Genomic DNA, 23,059 nt, shown 5'->3' on the forward strand with positions numbered 1-23,059 from the left:
TACCCCAAGCAGATGCACACACTGCCATCTAGCGTCCCGGCTCTGTGTTTTCCTAATAAACTTGAATAAATGTACGTATAAGAGCCATACCACCGAATCGGTGCCATTTCTCATCTCATCATCTCTAGCCGCTTTATCCTTCTACAGGGTCACAGGCAAGCTGGAGCCTATCCCAGCTGACTACGGGCGAAAGGCGGGGTACACCCTGGACAAGTCGCCAGGTCATCACAGGGCTGACACATAGACACAGACAACCATTCACACTCACATTCACACCTACGGTCAATTTAGAGTCACCAGTTAACCTAACCTGCATGTCTTTGGACTGTGGGGGAAACCGGAGCACCCGGAGGAAACCCACGCGGACACGGGGAGAACATGCAAACTCCACACAGAAAGGCCCTCGCCGGCCACGGGGCTCGAACCCGGACCTTCTTGCTGTGAGGCGACAGCGCTAACCACTACACCACCGTGCCGCCCCGGTGCCATTTCTGTCCCTAGAAAATTATATGTATAAATGCACATAAAAATGTACTTTAAAATACATTTCCTTATTACGCAGAATGTCCTGCACATTGATCTGATTTCAAATCTAAGATATATAATTGTAAGGATTAATAAAAACTACCTAAAACACTGAAAAATAGCATGTGTTACCTGTCCCCGCACTCTCACGGGCGATTCGAGGGAGGATCAGCCTCTTCTAAAAATGACGAACATCGTGTAGGATGAATTGCGCTAGGCTTATGTTATAGAGGGCTCTGAGATGATGCTAAAAATAGTAACACTGCGCGTGCGCAGCCATCTTGGAAGTCACTCGCTCCAGAGCGCTCATAGAGTACACATTCACCGATTCGTTTCCGCGTTAGAGGGCTTAAAAGCTTGGATTTTTTAAGAATTTAGACATCTGAAGTGATGGAGCACTACTGTGAAAGTTTGGATAAGCAGGCACGGGAGCGTTATGCTGAGAAGTTACGTTTCATTGGGAATGTAGATCCATACACTGTTAGTGAGAAGGAATGGAAAGCTGACCCCAGCTTGTTGCCGCATGTGACTTTTGCCGCTTTTCCACTACAAACGCGGCTGAGCCGTGCCGTGCTGAGTTGGGCTGAGTCGAGCTGAGCGGGGCTGTTGGAGTTGCATTTCGACTACAACCGCGCTGAACCGTGCTGGCTGGAAGTGGGTGGACACATTGGGTGGAGTTAGCGAAAGTGGGTGGACGTCACGTGATGTCGTTAAGCAGCGCAAACAGTGACATCAGTGACCTTTTAAGCGGTAGTCTCACGACCCAGATAGTAAACAATAAACATGGAGGACATGGAGTCGTTAGTGTTGCTGGTCTTGGTGCTGTGGCTTGTTGTCACCGACAACGCCAACAGATACTGGCAAGAGTGTATAGATGAGGCGAGGCGCATAAGGCTTCAGAAATTCTCGTAATTCGTAATTATTCTTCCGGGTTTGCGGTGTTTACAGATCCCAGCGTGCTCGCGGGGCGTGTGTGGGCATGTGAGGACACCCCTCCTCACCAATCAGTGCACAGGGGAGTGTCTGCTCATGCCCCCAGCCTCACTCGGCTCGGTTTGGCTCGCTTCAGCCCCACTCCAAAACGGTGCGAGTTTTAGGGGCTAAGCAGGGCTGAAGCGAGCCGAGTCGTGCTGTTCTTTGGTAGTCAAAACGCGAGCCGTGTCGGGCTGAAGTGAGCTGAAGTGAGCTGAAAAAGGGTAGTGGAAAAGGGCCAATACATCGATCTTGTGAACTATCTAGTGTTTCACCCAAGTCCATTTTGTGAACTAAAGGATTTCCAGAACTACAAGATCATGGAAGCATACGATAGATTTGTGTCCGGTTGGGTCCGCGATGTGTCGGTGTTTACTGCTGAAGACGGAGAGACAAAAGTGATCAGAGGGAAAGTGTTATGGTGCGTTCATGTGCTATGGGAATTATGGTAAATACCAAACGCCGACATGGAAAGCACACATGAACGCCCCCTCTTGTAGTATTTTCCACTGGGCAACTTGTAGAAAATTTTGATACACGAGTTGCCGAGATGAGCTGAACTTTAACCTTTTCAACATGGCGGCGAGCGGTACAAGACACTTGAATGTTAAGCATTGTACGCTACTAAAGTTTTTTTTTACTAGTACTAGTGGGTAGTTTTTTGTGTCTATGCAATGTTGCGTCATTAACAAGTGTAATATAATACGTTAGAAATCCGTTTCCTTTAAAAATGTGTTATGGTTTGTTTCTACCTATCCAGAGCAGACGCTATTGCTAACGATAGCTAACTATTGCTAACTCGCAGTCCGCGTCCTTTGTCAACAACAAAAGCATGTGAACACAACACACTAGTAAATACCACTTCCCAACTGGAAAATATCATCTTCCCATAGCACATGAACGCAGCATTACACTCGCAGAGACTATCCCAGCCTAGTCTACACCCCTGGATAATAGTTGACAAGAGACATGCTATTTTGTGTGCACATTGCAACTGCATTGCTGGACTTGGGGAATGTTGCTCCCATGTTGCTTCCCTGTTGTTTTATGTTGAAGCGGCCACGAGACTGAGGGAAAGAACGACGGTCACACAACAGCCGGCATACTGGATGCTACCGGTAACTATGAAATTAAAATAACTATTTTAGTAACTATGAAATTCAAGACAATATTAACCTACCTGTCACAAAGTGATCAGAACAAATCCGGATACAGTCAAGTTGTCCTAAATTTGATCGGTTGATGGCAGCCAGCCACTGTTGTCTCCTCCGTTCGCTTTTCTCCTGTGCTGCAATTCCCTGGTTAGTCACGACTTTAGGGAGTCTGTGGAAGCTTTTGCCACCCTTTTTCCCCTCGGTTACTACAGCCAACAATGACGCACGTATTCGGCATTTTCACCCCTTTTTGCTTCGCTGAGCAACAACAATGCACTGACACAGCGCGCTTTGACTTCCAATATGGCCGCCACTGGGTTCGCGCTGATCTCGAAGCACTCTATAGCCGACCTTATAACATTGCTATTTCAGATCCAGAATCATAGAAATATGTGCTCAACCCAACTACAGTGCGAAATCATTCCCTTATAACTTTAATGTGTGCGTGAGTTTTTCCCCCTCGTGACAGCGCGATACAACCCAGCCTCAGTGCACTTCAATAGCATTTGGGAGCTCTGCGCTTTTCAATCTCAAAATGCAAGACGATTATTGGACAAATACTGCGAAAACGCCCGCCCACAGAGTCGCACGGACTCCCAGCCTCAGTGCACTTCAATGGCATTTGGGAGCTCTGCGCTTTTCAATCTCAAAATGCAAGACAGTTATTGGACAAATACTGCGAAAATGCCTGCCTACGGACTCCCAGCCTCACATGGGAGGGACATGGCAGTTTCCGCGAGGAGACTGGTGATTGGTGAAAGCGGCCGGATATTTTCTTTGATTGACAGCTCGTTTCAAATATAGACAGGCAGCGGTGAATTTCAGTTCAGTCCCATATGGATTCGCAAGTGCTGTGGTGTATTGTAAGAGATCAGCTTACATTTCGATTTCATTCATTACATACGGTTTCTACCAGCTTTTTTAGTTTGTATATATTTTCATTGTAAATAAAGTGTAAATATAGTGTTGTCAAGTTTGCTTTCTTAGTTCCAGAAATTTCGTTTATTTGAGTGACTGAACTTGAGGGGGCTAGTCAGCTAGCAAGAAAGCTGCGCACGGAGGCCAAGCATTGCTGATTTAATTTTGGCGAAGCCATTTGCCAGTCTTCCTTTCGAGGAAAAAATTAAAATTAAAGAGCAGGGTAGACCAACGCCTCAAATTGACTTGGTGAAAAAGGTAGGGAATAATACTCGTTCCTTTCAGCTCTCCTGGTATGAGAAAGTGAATTGGCTAACAGCAAGTGACCCACATCAACATTAAATAGGCTACTTTAGTAATATGTCATGGATGGACCAAAAATATAGAATCTATTTAAAATATTTATGCTGAGTATATTATATTGGAATATATATATATATATATATTTCTGGATATGAATTAAACACAGCTACAATTTGGAAAACATTTTTAAACAAAAATACAGCCGAGAACATTTCACACTACAGACCTGGATTAAAAGTGAAGGGTTATCAGAATTGTCAATAAAACATTTCTCAGTCAAAATAAGTAAAATATAGGGAAAGTGTCATTGAATGAAATGTGTGGCACCCAGCTCTACTGCTGAGGTTCCTGACAAAGAGCTGCTTTCAATAAGGATCAATTTTTAAACAACATGCCACAATTTTAAAATATAAAATGTTAAAATATACCCCTCCCCCCAACACCACCATCATGTATATTGGACAGTAGGCTAATGGGCCAAAAGAACCTGTTATTTCACAGTTTGTGACGCTGCCAACAATCAGCCAGATCAGAGGCAAGAGTATGGGCAAAATTGATGTTTTTTCTTTTAAAATCTGGAAATATCGTAACCGACCAGCCTCCCCTGTTTGAAAGACTACCAGCCGCCACTGCGCACTCTATACTTAACTATGAAATATTATGATTAAAATCCTTCAGAAACAGTATTTCTTTTGCACTGTTGTGACTCCATATCCTGTCCATGGTTTAAATATAATTTTTCCATAAGAAATCCACAATACTCGTCTCGTCTTCTTCCGCTTATCCAGGACCGGGTCGCGGAGGCAGCAGTCTAAGCATGGAAGCCCAAACTTCCCTTTCCCCAGACACCTCAGCCAGCTCCTCAGGAAGAACACCGAGGCGTTCCCAGGCCAGCCGAGAGACATAGTCCCTCCAGCGTGTCCTGGGTCTTTCCCGGGGCCTCCTCCCGGGGGGACATGCCTGGAACACCTCCCCAGGGAGGCGTCCAGGAGGCATCCAAAAAAGATGCCTGAGCCACCTCAGCTGGTTCCTCTCGATGTGGAGGAGCAGCGGCTCTACTCCGAGCTCCTCCTGAGTGACTGTGCTTCTCACCCTATCTCTAAGGGAGCGCCCAGCCACCCTGCGAAGGAAACTCATTTCAGCCGCTTGTATCCGCGATCTTGTTCTTTCTGTCATTACCCAAAGCTCATGACCATAGGTGAGAGTCGGAACGTAGATCGACCGGTAAATTGAGAGCTTCGCCTTTTGGCTCAGCTCCTTCTTCACCACGACGGACCGGTAAAGCGACCGCATCACTGCGGAGGCTGCACCGATCCGCCTGTCGATCTCACGCTCCATCCTTCCCTCACTCGTGAACAAGATCCCGAGATACTTAAACTCCTCCACTTGAGGCAGGACTTCTCCACCAACCTGGAGAGGGCAAGCCACCCTTTTCCGGTCGAGAACCATGGCCTCGGACTTGGAGGTGCTGATTCTCATCCCAGCCGCTTCACACTCGACTGCAAACCGCCCCAGTGCATGCTGAAGGTCCTGGTTTGAAGAAGCCAACAGGACAACATCATCCGCAAAAAGCAGAGATGAAATCCTGTGGTTCCCAAACAAGATTCCTTCCGGCCCCTGGCTGCGCCTAGAAATTCTGTCCATAAAAATTATGAACAGAACCGGTGACAAAGGGCAGCCCTGACGGAGTCCAACATGCACTGGGAACAGGTCTGACTTACTGCCGGCAATGCGAACCAGACTCCTGCTCCGTTCGTACAGGGACCGGACAGCCCTTAGCAAAGAGCCCCGAACCCCATACTCCCGAAGCACCCCCCACAGAATACCACGGGGGACACGGTCGAATGCCTTCTCCAGATCCACAAAGCACATGTGGACTGGTTGGGCAAACTCCCATGAACCCTCGAGCACCCTATGAAGGGTATAGAGCTGGTCCAGTGTTCCGCGACCAGGACGAAAACCGCATTGTTCCTCCTGGATCCGAGGTTCGACTATTGGTCGAATTCTCCTCTCCAGTACCCTGGAGTAAACCTTCCCCGGGAGGCTGAGAAGTGTGATTCCCCTATAATTGGAGCACACTCTCCGGTCCCCTTTCTTAAAAAGAGGGACCACCACCCCAGTCTGCCACTCCAGAGGCACTGTCCCTGACCGCCATGCGATGTTGCAGAGGCGTGTCAACCAAGACAGCCCCACAACATCCAGAGACTTGAGATACTCAGGGCGGATCTCATCCACCCCCAGTGCCTTGCCACCAAGGAGCTTGCAAACCACCTCAGTGACTTCGGCTTGGGTAATGGACGAGTCCACCTCTGAGTCATCAGCCTCAGTCTCCTCAGTGGAAGACATGACGGTGGGATTGAGGAGATCCTCAAAGTATTCCTTCCACCGCCCGACAATGTCCCCAGTCGAGGTCAACAGCTCCCCACCCGCACTGTAAACAGTGTTGGCAGAGTACTGCTTCCCCCTCCTGAGGCGCCGGACGGTTTGCCAGAATTTCTTCGAGGCCGACCGATAGTCCTTCTCCATGGCCTCCCCGAACTCCTCCCAGTTCCGAGTTTTTGCCTCCGCAACTGCCCGAGCTGCAGCACGCCTGGCCTGCCGATACCCGTCGGCTGCCTCAGGAGTCCCGGAGGTCAACATAGCCCGATAGGATTCCTTCTTCAGCTTGACGGCATCCCGTACTTCCGGTGTCCACCACCGGGTTCGGGGATTGCCGCCACGACAGGCACCGGAGACCTTGCGGCCACAGCTCCGAACAGCTGCGTCCACAATGGAGGTAGAGAACATGGTCCACTCAGACTCAATGTCCCCCGCCTCCCTCGGAAGCTGGGAAAAGCTCTCCCGGAGGTGGGAGTTAAAGACCTCCCCAACAGAGTCCACAATCCACAATATCTTAATTAAAATACACATTTTAGTCGTGTCCCTGGATTTTCACTCAGTCCTGTTACCTAAACATATTACCCCATCTGACAAATTTGGAACATTCCATAAATCACATGCTCAACAGGAAGTTACATCAATTGTGTCTTCTGAAGGCCATGGGAAGACCAAAACTTAGTTCTCTCATTTACTTTTCTGTATATTTGATGATTTTTTTTGTTTTAACTTTGATAAGGTCAATGTCAACATACTGTCCTGTTACTTAAATTATTTCTTATATGATATGTTTATTTTAAAAATACAGATTTTTGGTAAATCACTAGAATGTGCTAAGTGTGGTCATGCTATTAGTGATGATGCCATGTGACTTAATTCCATGTATTAGCTAATCCTAGGCTAAAAACTCAGTCCTGTTACTTTCAGAGTTTTGGTAACAGGACTGAAAAAAATGCAGCCATCTTTGACTTCCAAACCTTGTAAAAAAATAAATAACGTAGCCTGAGGTTGACCAGTACACAATTTGAATAGTTAAATATGTGTGTTATTATAATCAGTGTTGAAAAGATATAACAAATTAAGTTTAATTTGGGAGTGGTACAACAAGCAAATGGCACCCATTCGGTGGAATGTCCCATAAACTACCACATGTTTGTTGCTATTTGTAATATTTAAACAAGTGAAACTATCCATATCCATCCATTATCTGTAGCTGCTTATCCTGTCCCCCCCCCCCCAAATCTGTCCCTCTGAGTTACATGTCGGTCCTGGGATCGAGATGCTGACCTCTTCTGCTCCTCGGACCTGCCTGATCCATCCTAGTGCCCTGTGTCTGTTTGGAGTCTCATCGCATCGCTCCTGTGGAGGACGGCCCCATGTGGACAGTTGGGGGTCACGCCTGGAGGATGCTCTGAACTCTTGCAGTGGTGCTTTTGTGGCTGGGGACTGCAGTTGACTTGCTGACTTTAGGACTATGGTTGTCGTGAACGGTTTTGCGCTCGGGTTTCCGTCGGTGGGGGGTTTATAGCATCAACGAAGCTGACTTTATGTTAGGACTGTTAATGTTATAGTCATGCTGTCTGTTGTTGCCCGGATGGGGATGTGTTCCCTTTTGAGTCTGGTTCCTCTCGAGGTTTCTTCCTCATGTCATCTGAGGGAGTTTTTCCTTGCCACCGTCGCCACAGGCGTGCTCATTGGGGATAGATTAGGGATAAAATTAGCTCATATTTTAAGTCGTTCAAATTCTGTAAAGCTGCTTTGCGACAATGTTTATTGTTAAAAGCGCTATACAAATAAACTTGACTTGACTTCTACAGGGTCACAGGCAAGCTGGAGCCTATCCCAGCTGACTATGGGCAAGAGATGGGGTACACCCTGGACAAGTCGCCAGGTTATCGCAGGTGTGGGTGCAGTTGGTCTTGAGTGATCAGTCTCATTAAATCAGTCTCATTAGTAATACCATTAATTTTGGTGCTTAATAATAAATTACCAAACAGCTAAATTATGGTATATTCCAAATTATTATGATCACTACCAATGCAGCAATAATGTATCACTTACCGTATTACATAAATGCTACAGCCAATGGCACTCATATACACCTTGGAATTCTTTGAGATTGTGTGACTTCGAGAATATATCAGCAAAACAATCACAGTTTCAGAATAATTTAATTTATTATAACAACGATAAAAATGAGTAATAGCAGTTGAATATATTCAAATATGGTCAAGCAATATATCAGGGATGTGATTTGGGGCTGGTGAAATTATCTGAAAATTTTAGCCGGGGGTCTGGGGGCCACAGGCCCCCAGATGGTCCAGGGCAGCGCCCTGGTGGGGGGACAAGGGGGGCGAAGCCCCCCGAAGCTCCTGGGTTCTGGGGTTTTCTGACTTAAAAATTGTACTAAAATGGCAAGCAAACACACAAGAAAAAACTTGTCATGATTAACAAATTCAAGCCCCTATAGTAAATTCACTGATTCTTAACTGACAAAAAGCCAAAACATGAAACCTAAAAATGTCATTCTAAATTAAATCATCTGCATTAGAATAAATAGAAAATTGTATAAGGAAAAACAAAATTTATACTTTCAATTACTGTAGAAGTTGAACATACCTAAATGTGCCTTTTCAAACAAACATGATGCAACATAAGAATTCATCCACAAGTCTTCAGGAACTCTCAAAGAAAAAAGATGCTAGCATCCATGTCCAGTTCCAGCATATCAGTCACTTTTTTTCTGCAGTTTCTACTCTAGCAATGTCAACTTCATATACATAACTCTATAGTGTTCACTCACCAAAGGATAATCATAACTCCACAGTGTTCATTCACTTAAGGATATTCAGAACCCCAGTGTTCACTCACTTAAGGATATTCAAAACTACTGTGTTCACTCACTTAAGGATATTCAAAACTACTGTGTTCACTCACTTAAGAATATTCACAACTTATTGCAGTGTTCACTCACTTAAGGATAATCATAACTCCAGTGTTCAGAATGAAATCGCTGAACAAATGTCTCACAGTCTTGTGTCCAACATCTGTAGCAACCTCTTTCCCCAACCATTCCCAGCGGAACTTGTTTTTCACTATTCTGTCGATTTCTTTAACTCGATTTGCATCTTTACGCTCGATCACGGAGGCTGCCATCTTTCAACTCTTTGTTTGAAGCGAGCTTGCGTACAGCTATCTAACAAGTGCGTTCATTGGTTGTTACAGAGCGATGGGCCAATCATGTACCTCGTTTGAAACGAGGTACGTGATTGGCCCATCGCTCTGTAACAGATTGGGCGGTTGCCAGATTGGGCGGTTTTAAGTGCATTTCGGCGGGTTTTGAACATATTTTGGGCTGGAAAACGTCAGCAGTATCTGGCAACACTGCTCATTTCATCTCAATGACGGAAAAAAATTTTTTTTTCAAGTTTTGAGATGAAAAAAGCGGAATTCCGCGAATTCGCGGAGAAATCACATCCCTGATTTATATATATATATATATATATATATAAAAAATGGGTGTGTGTGTGAGGGGAGAGAGAGAGGGAGGGGTGCAAGGCAGAGATTTTCTCCTGGCTACTACGCGAGCCACTGAGCGCTTAGGGTGTGTCTCGTGCGCGACTGTGCAGTATGGGAAGGAGAAGACAAAGAGTTTGAATGTGAGCGCAGGAGAATGCGCCGTAAAGTTTGGAATGAATCAGGGCTTGGAATGTGTTGGGGGAGGGGATTCGTCCTCGTGGTCGAGGCAAAGGAATCCCTGGTTGCTAATGAGGCAAAGGAATTAGCCGCGGTAGCTAATTCCACTAGCTTATAACATTACTAAATCCACTGAAATCTTGATGAGGTCAAAATATGTGTAATAATGAAATTAAAGGTATTAGGAAGGATAGAAAAAAGGCATGCAGCACTTATCTTTTAGAACAACTGAGATAGCAAAAATAGAACAACAATCAATTCAACACTGTCTATAGTGTGCACAATTAAACAGTTCCTGAGTTTAAATTCACACTACTTCATAAAGCTAATTCCTAAGACTAGTTTTGCCCAAAATGCCAGTCTTACTTCCAGTATCTTGCTTCTATGCAAGAATGCAGAGATGTTCCGAAACTTTTGGAGTTCACAGAGGTTGTGGAGGCTTCTGTGAAAGCGCAGAGAATTTCTTGGTCTGAACTTCAGTGTTCGTGAGGACAAGTCTCTGATCAAACAATGTGCACAGCGATTAAGTCAGAAGGAATCTGGTCGCTTCTAACTTTTAATTAACTGCTTTGGGCTGCAGTCGTAACGTTGCTTATAATGAACAAATAAAAACCGGTTGTAACTCAATCTGAGTGAGATGGCGCGATTTAAGTAGTTTTACCGTGGCCAGTGGTAAACGAAAGCGCGCTGAAACTTCTTTCTTGCCAGGCAGAAGTCGTGGTTTCGGACGGTCCGGTGGGAGAGTGCCTCTTTATGTCAGTGTGACCCAAGTCACATCCGTGCCAAAAGAGGAAGACGGAAGTGTGGTTGAGCCACTTATGGCTTCAGGGAGGATGTGACGTAGTTAATCCCGCCTAGGTGTGATGTAGGTCATCACGGAAGTTGGTTGATGGGATCTGTAGTTCTTAGACGGTAGGTGGCTGTACCTACACAGGGCTGACACATAGACACAAACAACCACTCACATTCACACCTATGGTCAAGTTAGAGCCACCTAACCTGCATGTCTTTGGACTGTGGGGAAAACCGGAGCACCCAGAGGAAACCCACACAGACATGGGTTATGTCAATCCTGAGATTGAGATGCTGACCTCTTCTGTTCCTCGGACCTGCCTGATCCATCCTGATGCCCTATGTCTGGTTGGAGTCTCATCACATCACTCCTGTGGAGGATGGCCCCATATGGACAGTTGAAAGTCACACCTGGAGGACGCTCTGGACACTTACAGTAATGCTTTTATGGCTGAGGACTACAGTTGACTTGCTAACTTTAGGACTGCAGTTGTCGTGAACAGTTTTGCACTCAAGTTTCCATCAGTGAAGAGTTTATAACATCAACGAAACTGACTTCATGTTAAAACTATTAATGTTATAGTCATGTTGTCTGTTGTTGCCCAAATGAGGATGGATTCCCTTTTGAGTCTGGTTCCTCTCGAGGTTTCTTCCTCATGTCGTCTGAGGGAGTTTTTCCTTGCCACCGTCGCCACAGGCTTGCTCATTGGGGATAGATTAGGGATAAAATTAGCTCATGATTTAAGTCGTTCAAATTCTGTAAAGCTGCTCTGCGACAATGTTTATTGTTAAAAGTGCTATACACAAACTTGACAAGGGGAGAACATGCAAACTCCACACAGAAAGGCCCTCGCCGGCAACTGGGCTCGAACCCAGGACCTTCTTGCTGTGAGGTGACAGTGCTAACCACTACATCACCGTGCCACCCTATCAGCCATATTATAAAACATATTCATGTTTTGTTGCGGCTGCATGGTAGTGTAGTGGTTATCACTGTTGCCTCACAGCAAGAAGGTTCTGGGTTCGAGCCCAGCGGCTGGCGAAGGCCTTTCTGTGTGGAGTTTGCATGTTGCCTGCGTGGGTTTCCAACCCATCTTCCTGTTCCCTCTTCTTCCCATTGTTTTTGCCATCTTTCTTTCAACTTTTGCTGAATTACATTTAGTCTTCATTTCTGTTTTACTGAAGGGTCGTCTGATGTCAGTATGATTTGTTCTTGTGGCTTCCTTTGCACATTTGTCCGTTATTTCATTTCCTTCGAGTCCTATGTGTGCTGGTATCCAAACAAGTGTCACATTCAGTCCCATCATTTGAATCCTGTATAGTGTTTGTTGTATCTCTATTAAAACTACTATCTGAGTGACTGTACTTCAAACTGGTTAATGATGCACTGGACTTGGAGCATATTACCCTCGCCGGCAACTGGGCTCGAACCCAGGACCTTCTTGCTGTGAGGCGACAGTGCTAACCACTACATCACCGTGCCACCCTATCAGCCATATTATAAAGTGGTATCACATCTTCCACCCACTGTAATGCTATCTGAGTTGCCAGTATCTCTTACTAACACCAATTTGATATCAGAAAAAAAAAATTAACTCATGCTTCCAGGGTTATATTTGGTATGTAGTATGTAGCTATCTTAAAACAAGACCAGGAGGAGAGTCCAGGCTATATAAATAATACCTGCATGTCATAAATCTGATCATAAAACCTCCTGTCCATCCAATAACACCTAGATCTGATTTTAAATATTTACGTTACACCATAAATTAAAAACACATGAAAACGTATGTTATATAACAGAGTATATTTGGGCGGCATGGTGGTGTAGTGGTTAGCACTGTTGCCTCACAGCAAGAAGGTTCTGGGTTCGAGTCCAGTGGCAGGCGGGGGCCTTTCTGTGTGGAGTTTGTATGTTCTCCCCGTGTCTGCATGGGTTTCCCCCACAGTCCAAAGACATGCAGTTAAGTTAACGTGGGGTGGCCTTGGGCTGAAGTGCCCTTGAGCAAGGTACCTGACTGCTCTCTGGGTGTGTGTTCACTGCTTCTGATGGGTTAAATGCAGAGGGTGAATTTCACTGTGCTTGAAGTGTGCATGTGACAAATAAAGGTTTCTTCTTTAGTCCTTTTAAATTCACCCCCAATCAACCATAACAATCATGTCAGCACTCTCAGATTCACACCTTACACAAACGTTACAATATCCTACAATATATTACAGACCCGTAGGAGACAAAAAAATTTTCAAATAGGTTGATTAATCATGTTTTCAAAGATATCATTACAAAATGAAACAGTAGAGGGCAAACAAGAGCTTTATTTCTGCACACAAGGTACATTATTAGTTAGAACAGGACAGGAGTAGTTTATTATTCCCTTTTCATTAGTACAAAAATGTCAATATAGAGATTTATAAAAATTCTGTGCAAAAGTCTTGGGCCCCCAATTTTTTTTCAAGCAAACTTTGTTATAGATTTCTATTTTATGACTTCTACATTATCGAGTCAGCACAAAAACATTTCTAAATATTCTAGTTCTAAATATTCATTTCTAAATATTCTAGTTCTAAATATTCATTTTCCAGCACAAAATTAAATGCTACAGAAAAAAATTGTATCTGAGCAGCATATTACATAAGAGAGCACTTTTCAGATTAAAAAAAAGAAAACATAATGAAGGCTAGTGTGACAAAGTGTTCAGAAGAACTGTGGCTGGTTCTGTAAGATGCTCAGTAAAACCTACATTCCAACCATTTCCTTACAAAACTGCACTCGTACCTGAGACTACTGATTTTTTTTTAAAGCAAAGGGTCGTCTCACACCAAATATTGACTTTGTTTCATGTTGTGGCAGCGGGGGCGTGGTCAAGCGGCGGTCTGTGAATGGAGGGCGGAGTCAGGGAAGGTAAGTGGCGGAATCACTGCACCTGACGGAAATTAACCTGTGTTTGTGTGTCTTCCCCAGTGACCGTGCCCTATAAGAGGAGAGGGAGAGCGGAGGAAGGGAGCTTCTCCCCAACCTGGATACTTGTGTATATGTGTGGTTCAAAGCTGAAAAGCTACAATAAAAGAGTCTTTGAGAACTCAGTTCTGGCCTGCCGTGGTTCTGTGCTCCACCCACCTAGAACACTTGTTACAGTGGTGCTGAAACCCGGGACGGAGCGCAGGAGAGAACAGCCCCATGGAGTCCTCCCCCTTCAAGGACCTGATCCATGCCCTCACCACGGCCCAACAGAGCCAGCACCAGGCACTGGTCGCCCTCCGGAAAGAACAGGAGCAAAGATTTGAGGCCTTGGTGCTGGCGCAGCAGGAAGATCGCCAGGCGTTCCGGCACCTACTCGCGTCGGTGGGGTCCACCACCTCCACCTAACGAAGTTGGGCCCGCACGACGACCCCGAGGCCTTCCTCGCTCTCTTTGAGCAGGCAGCAGAGCCGTGGGGTTGGCCGGTGGAACAGCGCGCGGCGCTCCTCCTCCCCCTGCTCACGGGTGAGGCGCAGCCGGCTGGTCTATGCGGACCTCCGCAGGGCTGTCCTCCAGCGCGTGGGTCACACTCCGGAGCAGCAGCGCTTCTGCGCGCTGTGCCTGGAGGAGGTTGGCCGGCCGTTCGCGTTTAGCCAGCAACTCCGGGACGTCTGCCGCCGGTGGTTGAGGGCCGACAACCGCAACGCTGAGGGAATCAATCAATCATCGATCTGGTGGCGCTGGAGCAGTTCGTCACTCGACTTCCGAAAGGAACCGCGGAGTGGGTCCAGTGCCATCGCCCGGCGTCGCTGGATCAGGCCATTGAGCTGGTGGAAGACCATATGGCGGCCGTTCCAATGGCAGGACAGCATGTCTCCCCTTCTCCCCTCTCTCTCTCCCCTTCTGTTCCTCAACCTCACCCCATTCCCCCACCGCGGAGGCAGGGGCCGGCTCCACCCCAGCCGGCCCGCCGCACCCGCGGTATCCTACCGTTTCCTACTTCCATGTCTCCCCCCCCCCCCAGGTGAGTGATATCCAGAACACTGGTGCAGAGAGAGAGCCTGGGCCGGTGTGCTGGTGCTGCGGGGAGCCGGGGCACCTCCAGCATCAGTGCTTGGCGATGGAGGTGGGCGCGGTGGTCCGGATCCCCAGTGCGCCAGGAACCGCCCTCGATCGGGCCAGAGCGTATCGCATACCGGTGAGTATCCAAGGGGATACGTATGAGGCTCTGGTGGACTCCAGCTGTAATCAGACCTCAATTCACCAAAGCCTGGTGCAAGACGAGGCATTGGGAAGAGCACAGTTGGTGAAGGTGTTGTGTGTGCACGGGGATGTTCACAACTACCCTTTAGTGGCGGTCCACGTTCTGTTTCGAGGGGAGAAATTTAGAGTACAGGCGGCGGTTAATCCTCGCCTTACCCACTCGATAATTTTGGGGACTGATTGGCCGGGATTTCAGGATTTAATGACGCACTTAGTGAAGAGTGGGTCCTGCCGTAGTTTAGCAGGGGGAGGTCCCGGTGTAGCATTGGCGGGAGCAGCTGTCACAGAGCCGTCTATGTCATCACCGCGTCAGAGTGAGGAGCAGCAGGGTCCTCCTCCCTCTCTCAGGGAATCCCTCGTGGATTTCCCGTTAGAGCAATCGCAAGACGAGTCTCTGTGGCATGCGTTTGACCAAGTGAGAGTAACCGATGGTCAAATGGTCCAGCCAAACGCCACCCAGTCCTTCCCCTATTTTTCCATTATTAAAGATAGATTATACCGAGTGACGCAGGACACTCAGACTAAGGGACAAATAACCCAACTTGTAATCCCAAAGAGCCACCAGGAATTGGTATTCCAGGCGGCTCACTTTAATCCCATGGCTGGACACTTAAGGCAGGATAAGACACTAGCCCGAATAATGGCCTGGTTCTATTGGCCAGGGATTCGCGGCGATGTCTGTAGGTGGTGTACGGCATGCCGCGAATGCCAGTTAGTAAATCCAGCGGCCATTCCAAAAGTGCCTTTGTACCCTCTGCCATTAATCGAGACCCCGTTCGAAAGAATTGGGATGGATCTCGTTGGGCCATTAGATCGGTCAACACGAGGATATCGCTTTATTCTAGTTCTGGTGAACTATGCAACGCGATATCCGGAAGCAGTGCCTCTTCGCAATATCTCAGCACGCAGTATTGCTGAAGCACTCTTCCGCGTTATCTCCCGGGTTGGAATCCCGAAAGAGATTCTGACTGACCAAGGCACTACGTTTAGTTCACGCACACTGCGCAAACTGTATGGGTTACTGGGAATCAAGCCGATCTGCACCAGCGTTTATCATCCACAAATGGATGGCTTAGCCGAATGGTTTAATCGCACGCTCAAACATAATTAAATTCATAAGCGAGGACACACACAACTGGAATAAAATGGCTCGAACCCCTGTTATTCGCAGTGCGAGAGGTCCCACAAGCCTCCATGGGGTTCTCCCCATTCGAATTACTTTACGGGCGTAAGCCATGTGGCATTTTGGATGTGCTACGGGAAAATTGGGAGGAGCGACCTTCAACTGGTAAAAACGAAATTCAATACGTTATTGACCTGCGCGCCAAACTCCACACATTCACGCACCTGACCCTGGAGAATTTGCGGCAGGCCCAAGAACGTCAAGTCCGCCTGTACAACAGGTGCACGCGCCTTAGGGAATTCACACCAGTAGACAAAGTACTCGTGTTATTGCCCACGTCAAGCTCTAAATTAATCGTCAGGTGACAATGACCCTTTGAGGTCACACGGAGAGTTGGGGACATTGACTATGAGGTGAGGCAACCAGACAGGGGTGGGGCGTTACAGATATACCACCTCAATCTGTTAAAACGTTGGAGCGAGGAGGTCCCCGTGGCGCTGGTGTCGGTGGTTCCAGAGAAGGCGGAGCTGGGGCCGGAGGTTCAAAAGGGAAAATCGGCATCACCCACCGCTCTGGTCCCCTGTGGAGCCCACCTCTCCCCGACCCAGCTCGCGGAGGTTGCCCGGTTGCAAACAGAATTTTCTGACGTGTTCTTGCCCCTGCCCGGCCGCACCCACCTCATAGAACACCACATTGAGACGCCCCCAGAGGAGTAGTGCGCAGCTGCCCTTACAGACTGCCCGAACACAAGAAAAAGGTGGTTCGGGAAGAACTTGAGGCCATGCTCGAAATGGGCATCGTCGAGGAGTCCCACAGTGACTGGAGCAGTCCGGTGGTCTTGGCTCCCAAGGCCAACGGGTCGGTCCGGTTCTGTGTGGACTATAGAAAAGTCAACGTGGTGTCTAAATTTGACGCGTACCCAATGCCTCGTATTGACGAGTTGCTTGATCGACTAGGCACGGCTCATTTTTATTCGACACTGGATTTGACAAAGGGATATTGGCAGATCCCCTTGACTCCACTATCCCGAGAGAAAACGGCCTTTTCCACACCGTTTGGCTTACACCAGTTCGTCACACTTCCGTTTGGGCTGTTTGGGGCGCCCGCTACGTTCCAGCGGCTTATGGATAGGGTCCTCCGCCCCCATGCCACCTATGCAGCCGCATACCTGGACGACATTATTTATAGTAATGACTGGCTGCGGCACCTAAAACACCTGAGGGCCGTCCTGGGGTCGCTGAGGCGAGCGGGGCTTGCAGCCAACCCGAAGAAGTGTGCGATTGGGCGGGTGGAAGTACGGTATCTGGGCTTCCACTTGGGCAATGGGCAGGTGCGTCCCCAAATCAATAAGACAGCAGCGATTGCGGCCTGCCCGAGGCCCAAGACCAAAAAGGGGGTGAGACAGTTCCTGGGGCTGGCTGGCTACTATCATAGGTTTATACCTAAGTATTCGGACGTCACCAGCCCGCTGACTGATCTCACTAAAAAGGGGGCACCAGACCCGGTCCAGTGCACGGAGCAATGCCAGCAGCCTTTCTCTAAGGTAAAGGCTGCACTGTGTGGGGGGCCACTGTTACACTCCCCTGACTTTTCTCTCCCCTTTGTTTTACAGACAGCTGCATTGGACAGAGGGCTGGGGGCTGTTCTGTCCCAGGAGGTGGAGGACCATCCAGTGCTGTACATCAGCCGCAAGCTGTCGGTGTGCGAGAGCAGGTACAGCACCATAGAGAAGAATGCCTCGCCATCAAGTGGGTGGTCCTTGCCCTCCACTACTACCTGCTGGGGCGCCCTTTCACCCTCTGGTCGGACCACGCGCCCCTGCAGTGGCTCCACCGCATGAAGGATGCCAACGCGCGGATCACCCGTTGGTATCTGGCACTCCAGCCGTTTAAAGGCCTGGTCCCACTGGCTGATGGACACAAAACGTATGCAAAAAGGACACAGCGGATGAGCAAAATTTCGGGGGTGGCTCTATCCGTTTTCATCCGCTCCAGAAATGGACAAAATTGGCAAAAATTTGCAAAAACAGAACGGAAAAGAACGGCCGTGGGTAGTATATAGCGGGGATGTTAAATGTATGTTCATAGGAAACCTAGTAGATGAAAGCGGATGGAAGTGGATGACAGCTCCGAAGGGGTTACCGGTGATAACTGAGAAGCGGACGCATAGCAGAAAGAGCGGATGCATAGCGGATGAAGGGGATGCATCACGTACGCCTAACGGAAACAAAGGGGATGTTGCGCGGATGTATATCGGATGCAGACCGTTCACTGCGCATGCGGGGGGTATGAATTGTGTCTGCTCCACGGATATAAAGGGATGCAGCACACACGTCATCAGCATAAAGCGGAAAGATGTGCTGGCGGCTACATCGATACATCTCTACTACATCTCGTTTTTGAAGAAGGCTACATTGATACATCTCTACTACATCTTGTATCACAACACCATGGTGCGTCAGTCAGGCAAGAAAAGGAAGTCCGTGCCTACTCGTTCAAGCCCTGGCAAGGTGAAGGTCAGAACCAGCACCCCACCCCCCGACACTGACTATGATGATGAGACTGCTGCTGCTGTGGTGGACCAGCCCCAAGGCCCTCAAGCCTCTCAAAGCCCTGCAGCTGAAGGCCCTGATGTTCAAGCCCCTGAAGGCCCTGATGTTCAAGCCCCTGAAGGCCCTGATGCTCAAGCCCCTGAAGGCCCTGATGCTCAAGCCCCTGAAGGCCTTGCTCAAGCCCCTGAAGGCCCTGAACAAGCTCCAGCCAGAGGGGGGAAGAGGCAAGGGAAGAAGGGAGAAAGGAAACAGTACACTGTTTTTGAGGAGCATGAGGACGATGTGCAGGAATGGCTGAGGGAGAACGAGTACCTCTGAAGAAAGGGCCACAGACTGTACCGGGACACCAAGAAGAAGCAGGCAGTTTGGAGAGACAAGGCAGAGAGCCTGGGGTACACTGCAGAAGTACTCCTTGGATGGTGGAGGCACATGCACTCCTGGTATGGGAAGCTACACCTCAAGAAATCCGGGCAGGCGGCCGTCAAGCTCACTGACCGGGAGAAGTACGTCATGGCCAAGTGCAGTTTCCTGGATGGTGAGATCCGCCACCGAGGAGCAGCCCCGCTGAGACCCCTCTCCCTCAGCCAGTCCACAGACAGCCAGGCATCTTCAAGCCAGAAGCCACCTACCCTGTTCAGACAGGTGTCTTCAGAGGGTTCCACAGCAGAGACCCCCTCGACAGCTGCACTCCCCATGGTGCCGAACTTGGAAGATCCCGTGGAGGATGAAGCCCTGCTCTCACAAATGGAGGAACAAGCGGCAACCACCAGAGGCCAACCCACCCCCACCTCCACCACCAGTTCCAGAGGACGCCGGCAGAGAGGCAGACTGGATGGCCAGGACGACAGTGTGCTGTTGGAGATCAGGGACACAATGAAGGCCAGCACAGAACTTCTCTCTCAGCTGGTTGACTTGGACAGGGCATCCTCGGCCCGGAAGCCCTTCATCACCTACGTGAGCCAGACCCTGAGGGACCTGGCCAAGGCCGAGTACCAGGTGATGAAGCAGAAGATCACAGCACTTCTCCACAACCCTCAAGCCCCAGCTGAAGCTCGTCCTACCCAGTCCAGGTCTGCTCCTCCACCCCAGACGACGTCTCAACCCTTCCACGGCTTTCAACAGCCCCTCACCTACCAAGGCTACGACTACCAGGACTTCCCACAGCAGAAGCAGAACTTCCCAGTCCAGGCCCAGGTTCATCGGACGCCACAGATGCCACTCCTCATCCAGCTGCAGACCAGACAGCCCCAGCACACTCATCCCAACCCTTCCTCCACCCCAGAGCCAAGGCCGTCAACGGACAATCTCTCAGCAGTATTGGGCCTGACATGTCAAGTCCTTGATGAAGGGTTTCTCAACCTCACGGGACTGAGTCAGCTCTCGGAGACCAATCTTGGCGTCCTGACCACACCACCACCTGCTGTACCCTCGAGGCCATGCACCCCAATGTCACGTCAGACCAGCACTCCAGCCACAGCCCAAGATGACACAGCTCCATAAGTGGTCGCTGCCTTACGCCTCACAGCTGAGACCATGCATATGACTCAGAGTGGCACTTCAACAAACTGAGTGGTGAACACTTACAGAGACTGATGTAGGGTTGTCATTGTGAATAGTTTGAGAGATTGAGCTGTGATTGTGAACACTTGTGAGCTTGATGCTAGCTCTAATGTTTTGCATTAATTGTAGCTGTTTATTAATTATAAATGTATTAATGTATTCTTTGGTAGGGAATACAATGGTTAGGGCATAATAAACAGCATTGTTTACTTATAAAATTGTTTTGTTACAGTTATGTAGCCAAAGATTGTAATGGCTTTTCTGTTACCTTATTTATTAAAATAATTGAGTCTTGCACTATCTGTGAATAACTGAGCACAGGGAGTTGTGACTAACAGTGCAACCATAACAGCATGCTATGGTCCACCAACGTAGTCTGGTCTGGGATCAGTTGGCCACAGTTGGTCTTTATTTTTTACTGATGGGCAAAAAGGGCCATTTACACAAGGGATGTTATACTTTTATTATTATCTGGGGAAAAGAACTTTTAGACTTGGGGAAATTTGTGAGATAGGGAAACCTCCGGACTTACGCTTGCAGTGCAACCATACTGGGACTGTATGGTCCACCATCCCAGCTGCCACACATATGAATCTTTATTATCAATAACAATTTATTCAGTAATCAACACATTTTAAATGAAACAAAGCTGTTTATTAATGCCCTATCCATTGTAGGACCCCATAACATAATTTAATAACAATAAACAGCTACAAGTACACAACAACATAGTAATGCAGTGTTCTTATAGCACAGTCTCATTAGTTTTATGCAACAGTCTCAAATAAGCATCCATTCTAATCATCCATCTTCCTGTCTTGCCACTCAACTGATCCAGCTGGGGAGTTGCACCAGTGTCTCAGGAGGTTGCGCTGCTTCTTCCCTTCACGTGAAGCTCTGTTGGGGCCTTGTACACCCACAGTGTCCATCAGGTTACATCCTTGCCTCCATTCACCAGGCTTCATTTCCCCATTCCCTTGTTGACGGTCGACAAGTCTGTTCTGCAACACTGGGTAGCGGGTGTGCATGAGATTGTGCAGGATGCAGCAAGCTTCCATGATGCTCCTCACAGTCTCTGGGTCATGCTGCATGGTGGTGAGAAGTATCTGAAACCTGTTGGCCAGGATGCCGAAGGCGTTCTCCACCACCCGTCTTGCCCTGGACAGCCTGTAGTTGAAGATTCTCTCTTCACAGGTGAGGTATCTTGAACTGTACGGTTTCATGAGGTAGGTTCTGAGGGAGAACGCATCATCACCAACGATGAAGTAGGGCACATCTTGTGTGTCATTGGGAAGGGGGTCTGGACCTGGAAAACCCATGATGAGGTTGCGTTCCAGCCCATCCTTGAGGTCACTTGCGTTGTATATCTGGGCATCTGAAGCTGACCCGTTGCCTGAAGTATTGATGTAGATGAACTTGTAGTCAGCATCAACCATGGCAAAGAGGATGATACTGAAGAAGCCCTTGTAGTTGTAATAAGTGGACCCTGAGTTGGCTGGAGCTTTGCAGGCCACGTGCTTCCCATCTATGGCTCCAATGATGTGGGGAAAGTTCCACCTCTGATACCAATCCTCTGCAAGTTGTCTCCAGCCTTGTTCAGTGGTGGGGCACCTGAGGAGTTCGTCCACGTATTCTTCAACGATGGCCTGTACCACTTCTCTGACGACTTTGCTGATGCTGTTGTGTGGCACCCTCCATGCATACTGCATGTTTCTATATGTGGTTCCAGAGGCCAGGTGCCGCAGAGTCAGTGCCACCTTCAGTCCAGGGTCCAGGTTGGGACGGAAGTTGGTGCTAGCCTTGGTCAACCTGGGTCTCAGACGCTCTACAAGTTCATCAAACATGGCTGGTGGCATCCTCATGAAGTGATGGAATGCACGAGGGTCTTCATTCCTCAGCTCCACCATCAACTGGTCATACAGTCCAAACTCCATTCTTCTCACGATCCATCCTCAGACCCACACAGCTCTTGGACGTCTCCTTCTTCTCCTTCTGTCTAAAACTTGATACAGTTTGAACAAGTTGTGGTTCTGCTGTTGAATGAGTGCAGCTAACATATGGACTCTTTGATCATCCATGGTGGAGAACAACTGATGATGTTGAAGACCAAGACCAAGGGTGATGAGATCTGTACACCATGGCTGTTCGACTCATACTGAGATCCAGATGATTTTCTCCCCCTTTTTATACAAAATATCGATTGTCCGCTAGGTGTCCTTCTACATACTCTAGACATACTCCAGACATCCTAAATATACGAGATACATCCCAGATATAAACGCTTTGTCCGTTTTGAATACTTTATATACGAGATGCATACGCTTACATCCTTTCTATTTCCGTGCTACTAACAATGAATAGACGTTTCATGTACCTTATCTTTCCTCCCTCTTTCCATTTTCAGCTGCAGCGGATGGGAGTTGCGAGGATGCCCAGAGGATGCAGAGAGGATACAGCAGACGTTTAACGGATGATAATGGACATAGAACGTTTGTTGCTCGTATATGTCGCGGATTTACATCGTACACGGCGGAAAGTTCATCCGTTCTAAAAGTTTTGTGCAGCTCAAAACTTTTTGCGCAGATGAAATCACAGTGGACGGATGCTCGATGGATAGAGCGTATGAAGCACGTATGCAATGAGTACACAACGGATGCATAGCGTTTTCCAACGGATGGCAAAGATTTTTTTACGTTTTACATCCTCTTTGCATCCGTAAGTGCAGTGGGACCGGGCCTTAAATTCGAGGTGGTCCACAGGCCAGGGGCGCAGATGGTTGTGGCGGACTTCCTCTCCTGTCAAGGGGGGGGGGGGGGGGGAGTCGGCTGCGGGGGGGGTATGTGGCAGCGGGGGCGTGGTTAAGCGGT

General features: G+C 48.2%; 1 protein-coding gene across 1 annotated transcript; it reads right to left on the minus strand.

Annotated features, from left to right (window-relative positions):
• Positions 1-20,989: 20,989 nt before the first annotated feature.
• Positions 20,990-22,126, minus strand: LOC132889919 (putative nuclease HARBI1). Its single transcript, XM_060926733.1, has one exon. The coding sequence runs from the start codon at positions 22,124-22,126 to the stop codon at positions 20,990-20,992; it is 1,137 nt and encodes a 378-aa protein (XP_060782716.1).
• Between the last annotated feature and the right edge of the window lie 933 nt (positions 22,127-23,059).

This window comes from Neoarius graeffei, chromosome 8 (assembly GCF_027579695.1).
Source record: "Neoarius graeffei isolate fNeoGra1 chromosome 8, fNeoGra1.pri, whole genome shotgun sequence".
In the NCBI taxonomy this organism is placed as follows: Eukaryota; Metazoa; Chordata; class Actinopteri; order Siluriformes; family Ariidae; genus Neoarius; species Neoarius graeffei.

Excerpts from the sequence above, each read along its gene's own strand:
- LOC132889919 (XM_060926733.1), bottom strand. The coding sequence starts at position 22,126 with ATGGAGTTTGGACTGTATGACCAGTTGATGGTGGAGCTGAGGAATGAA.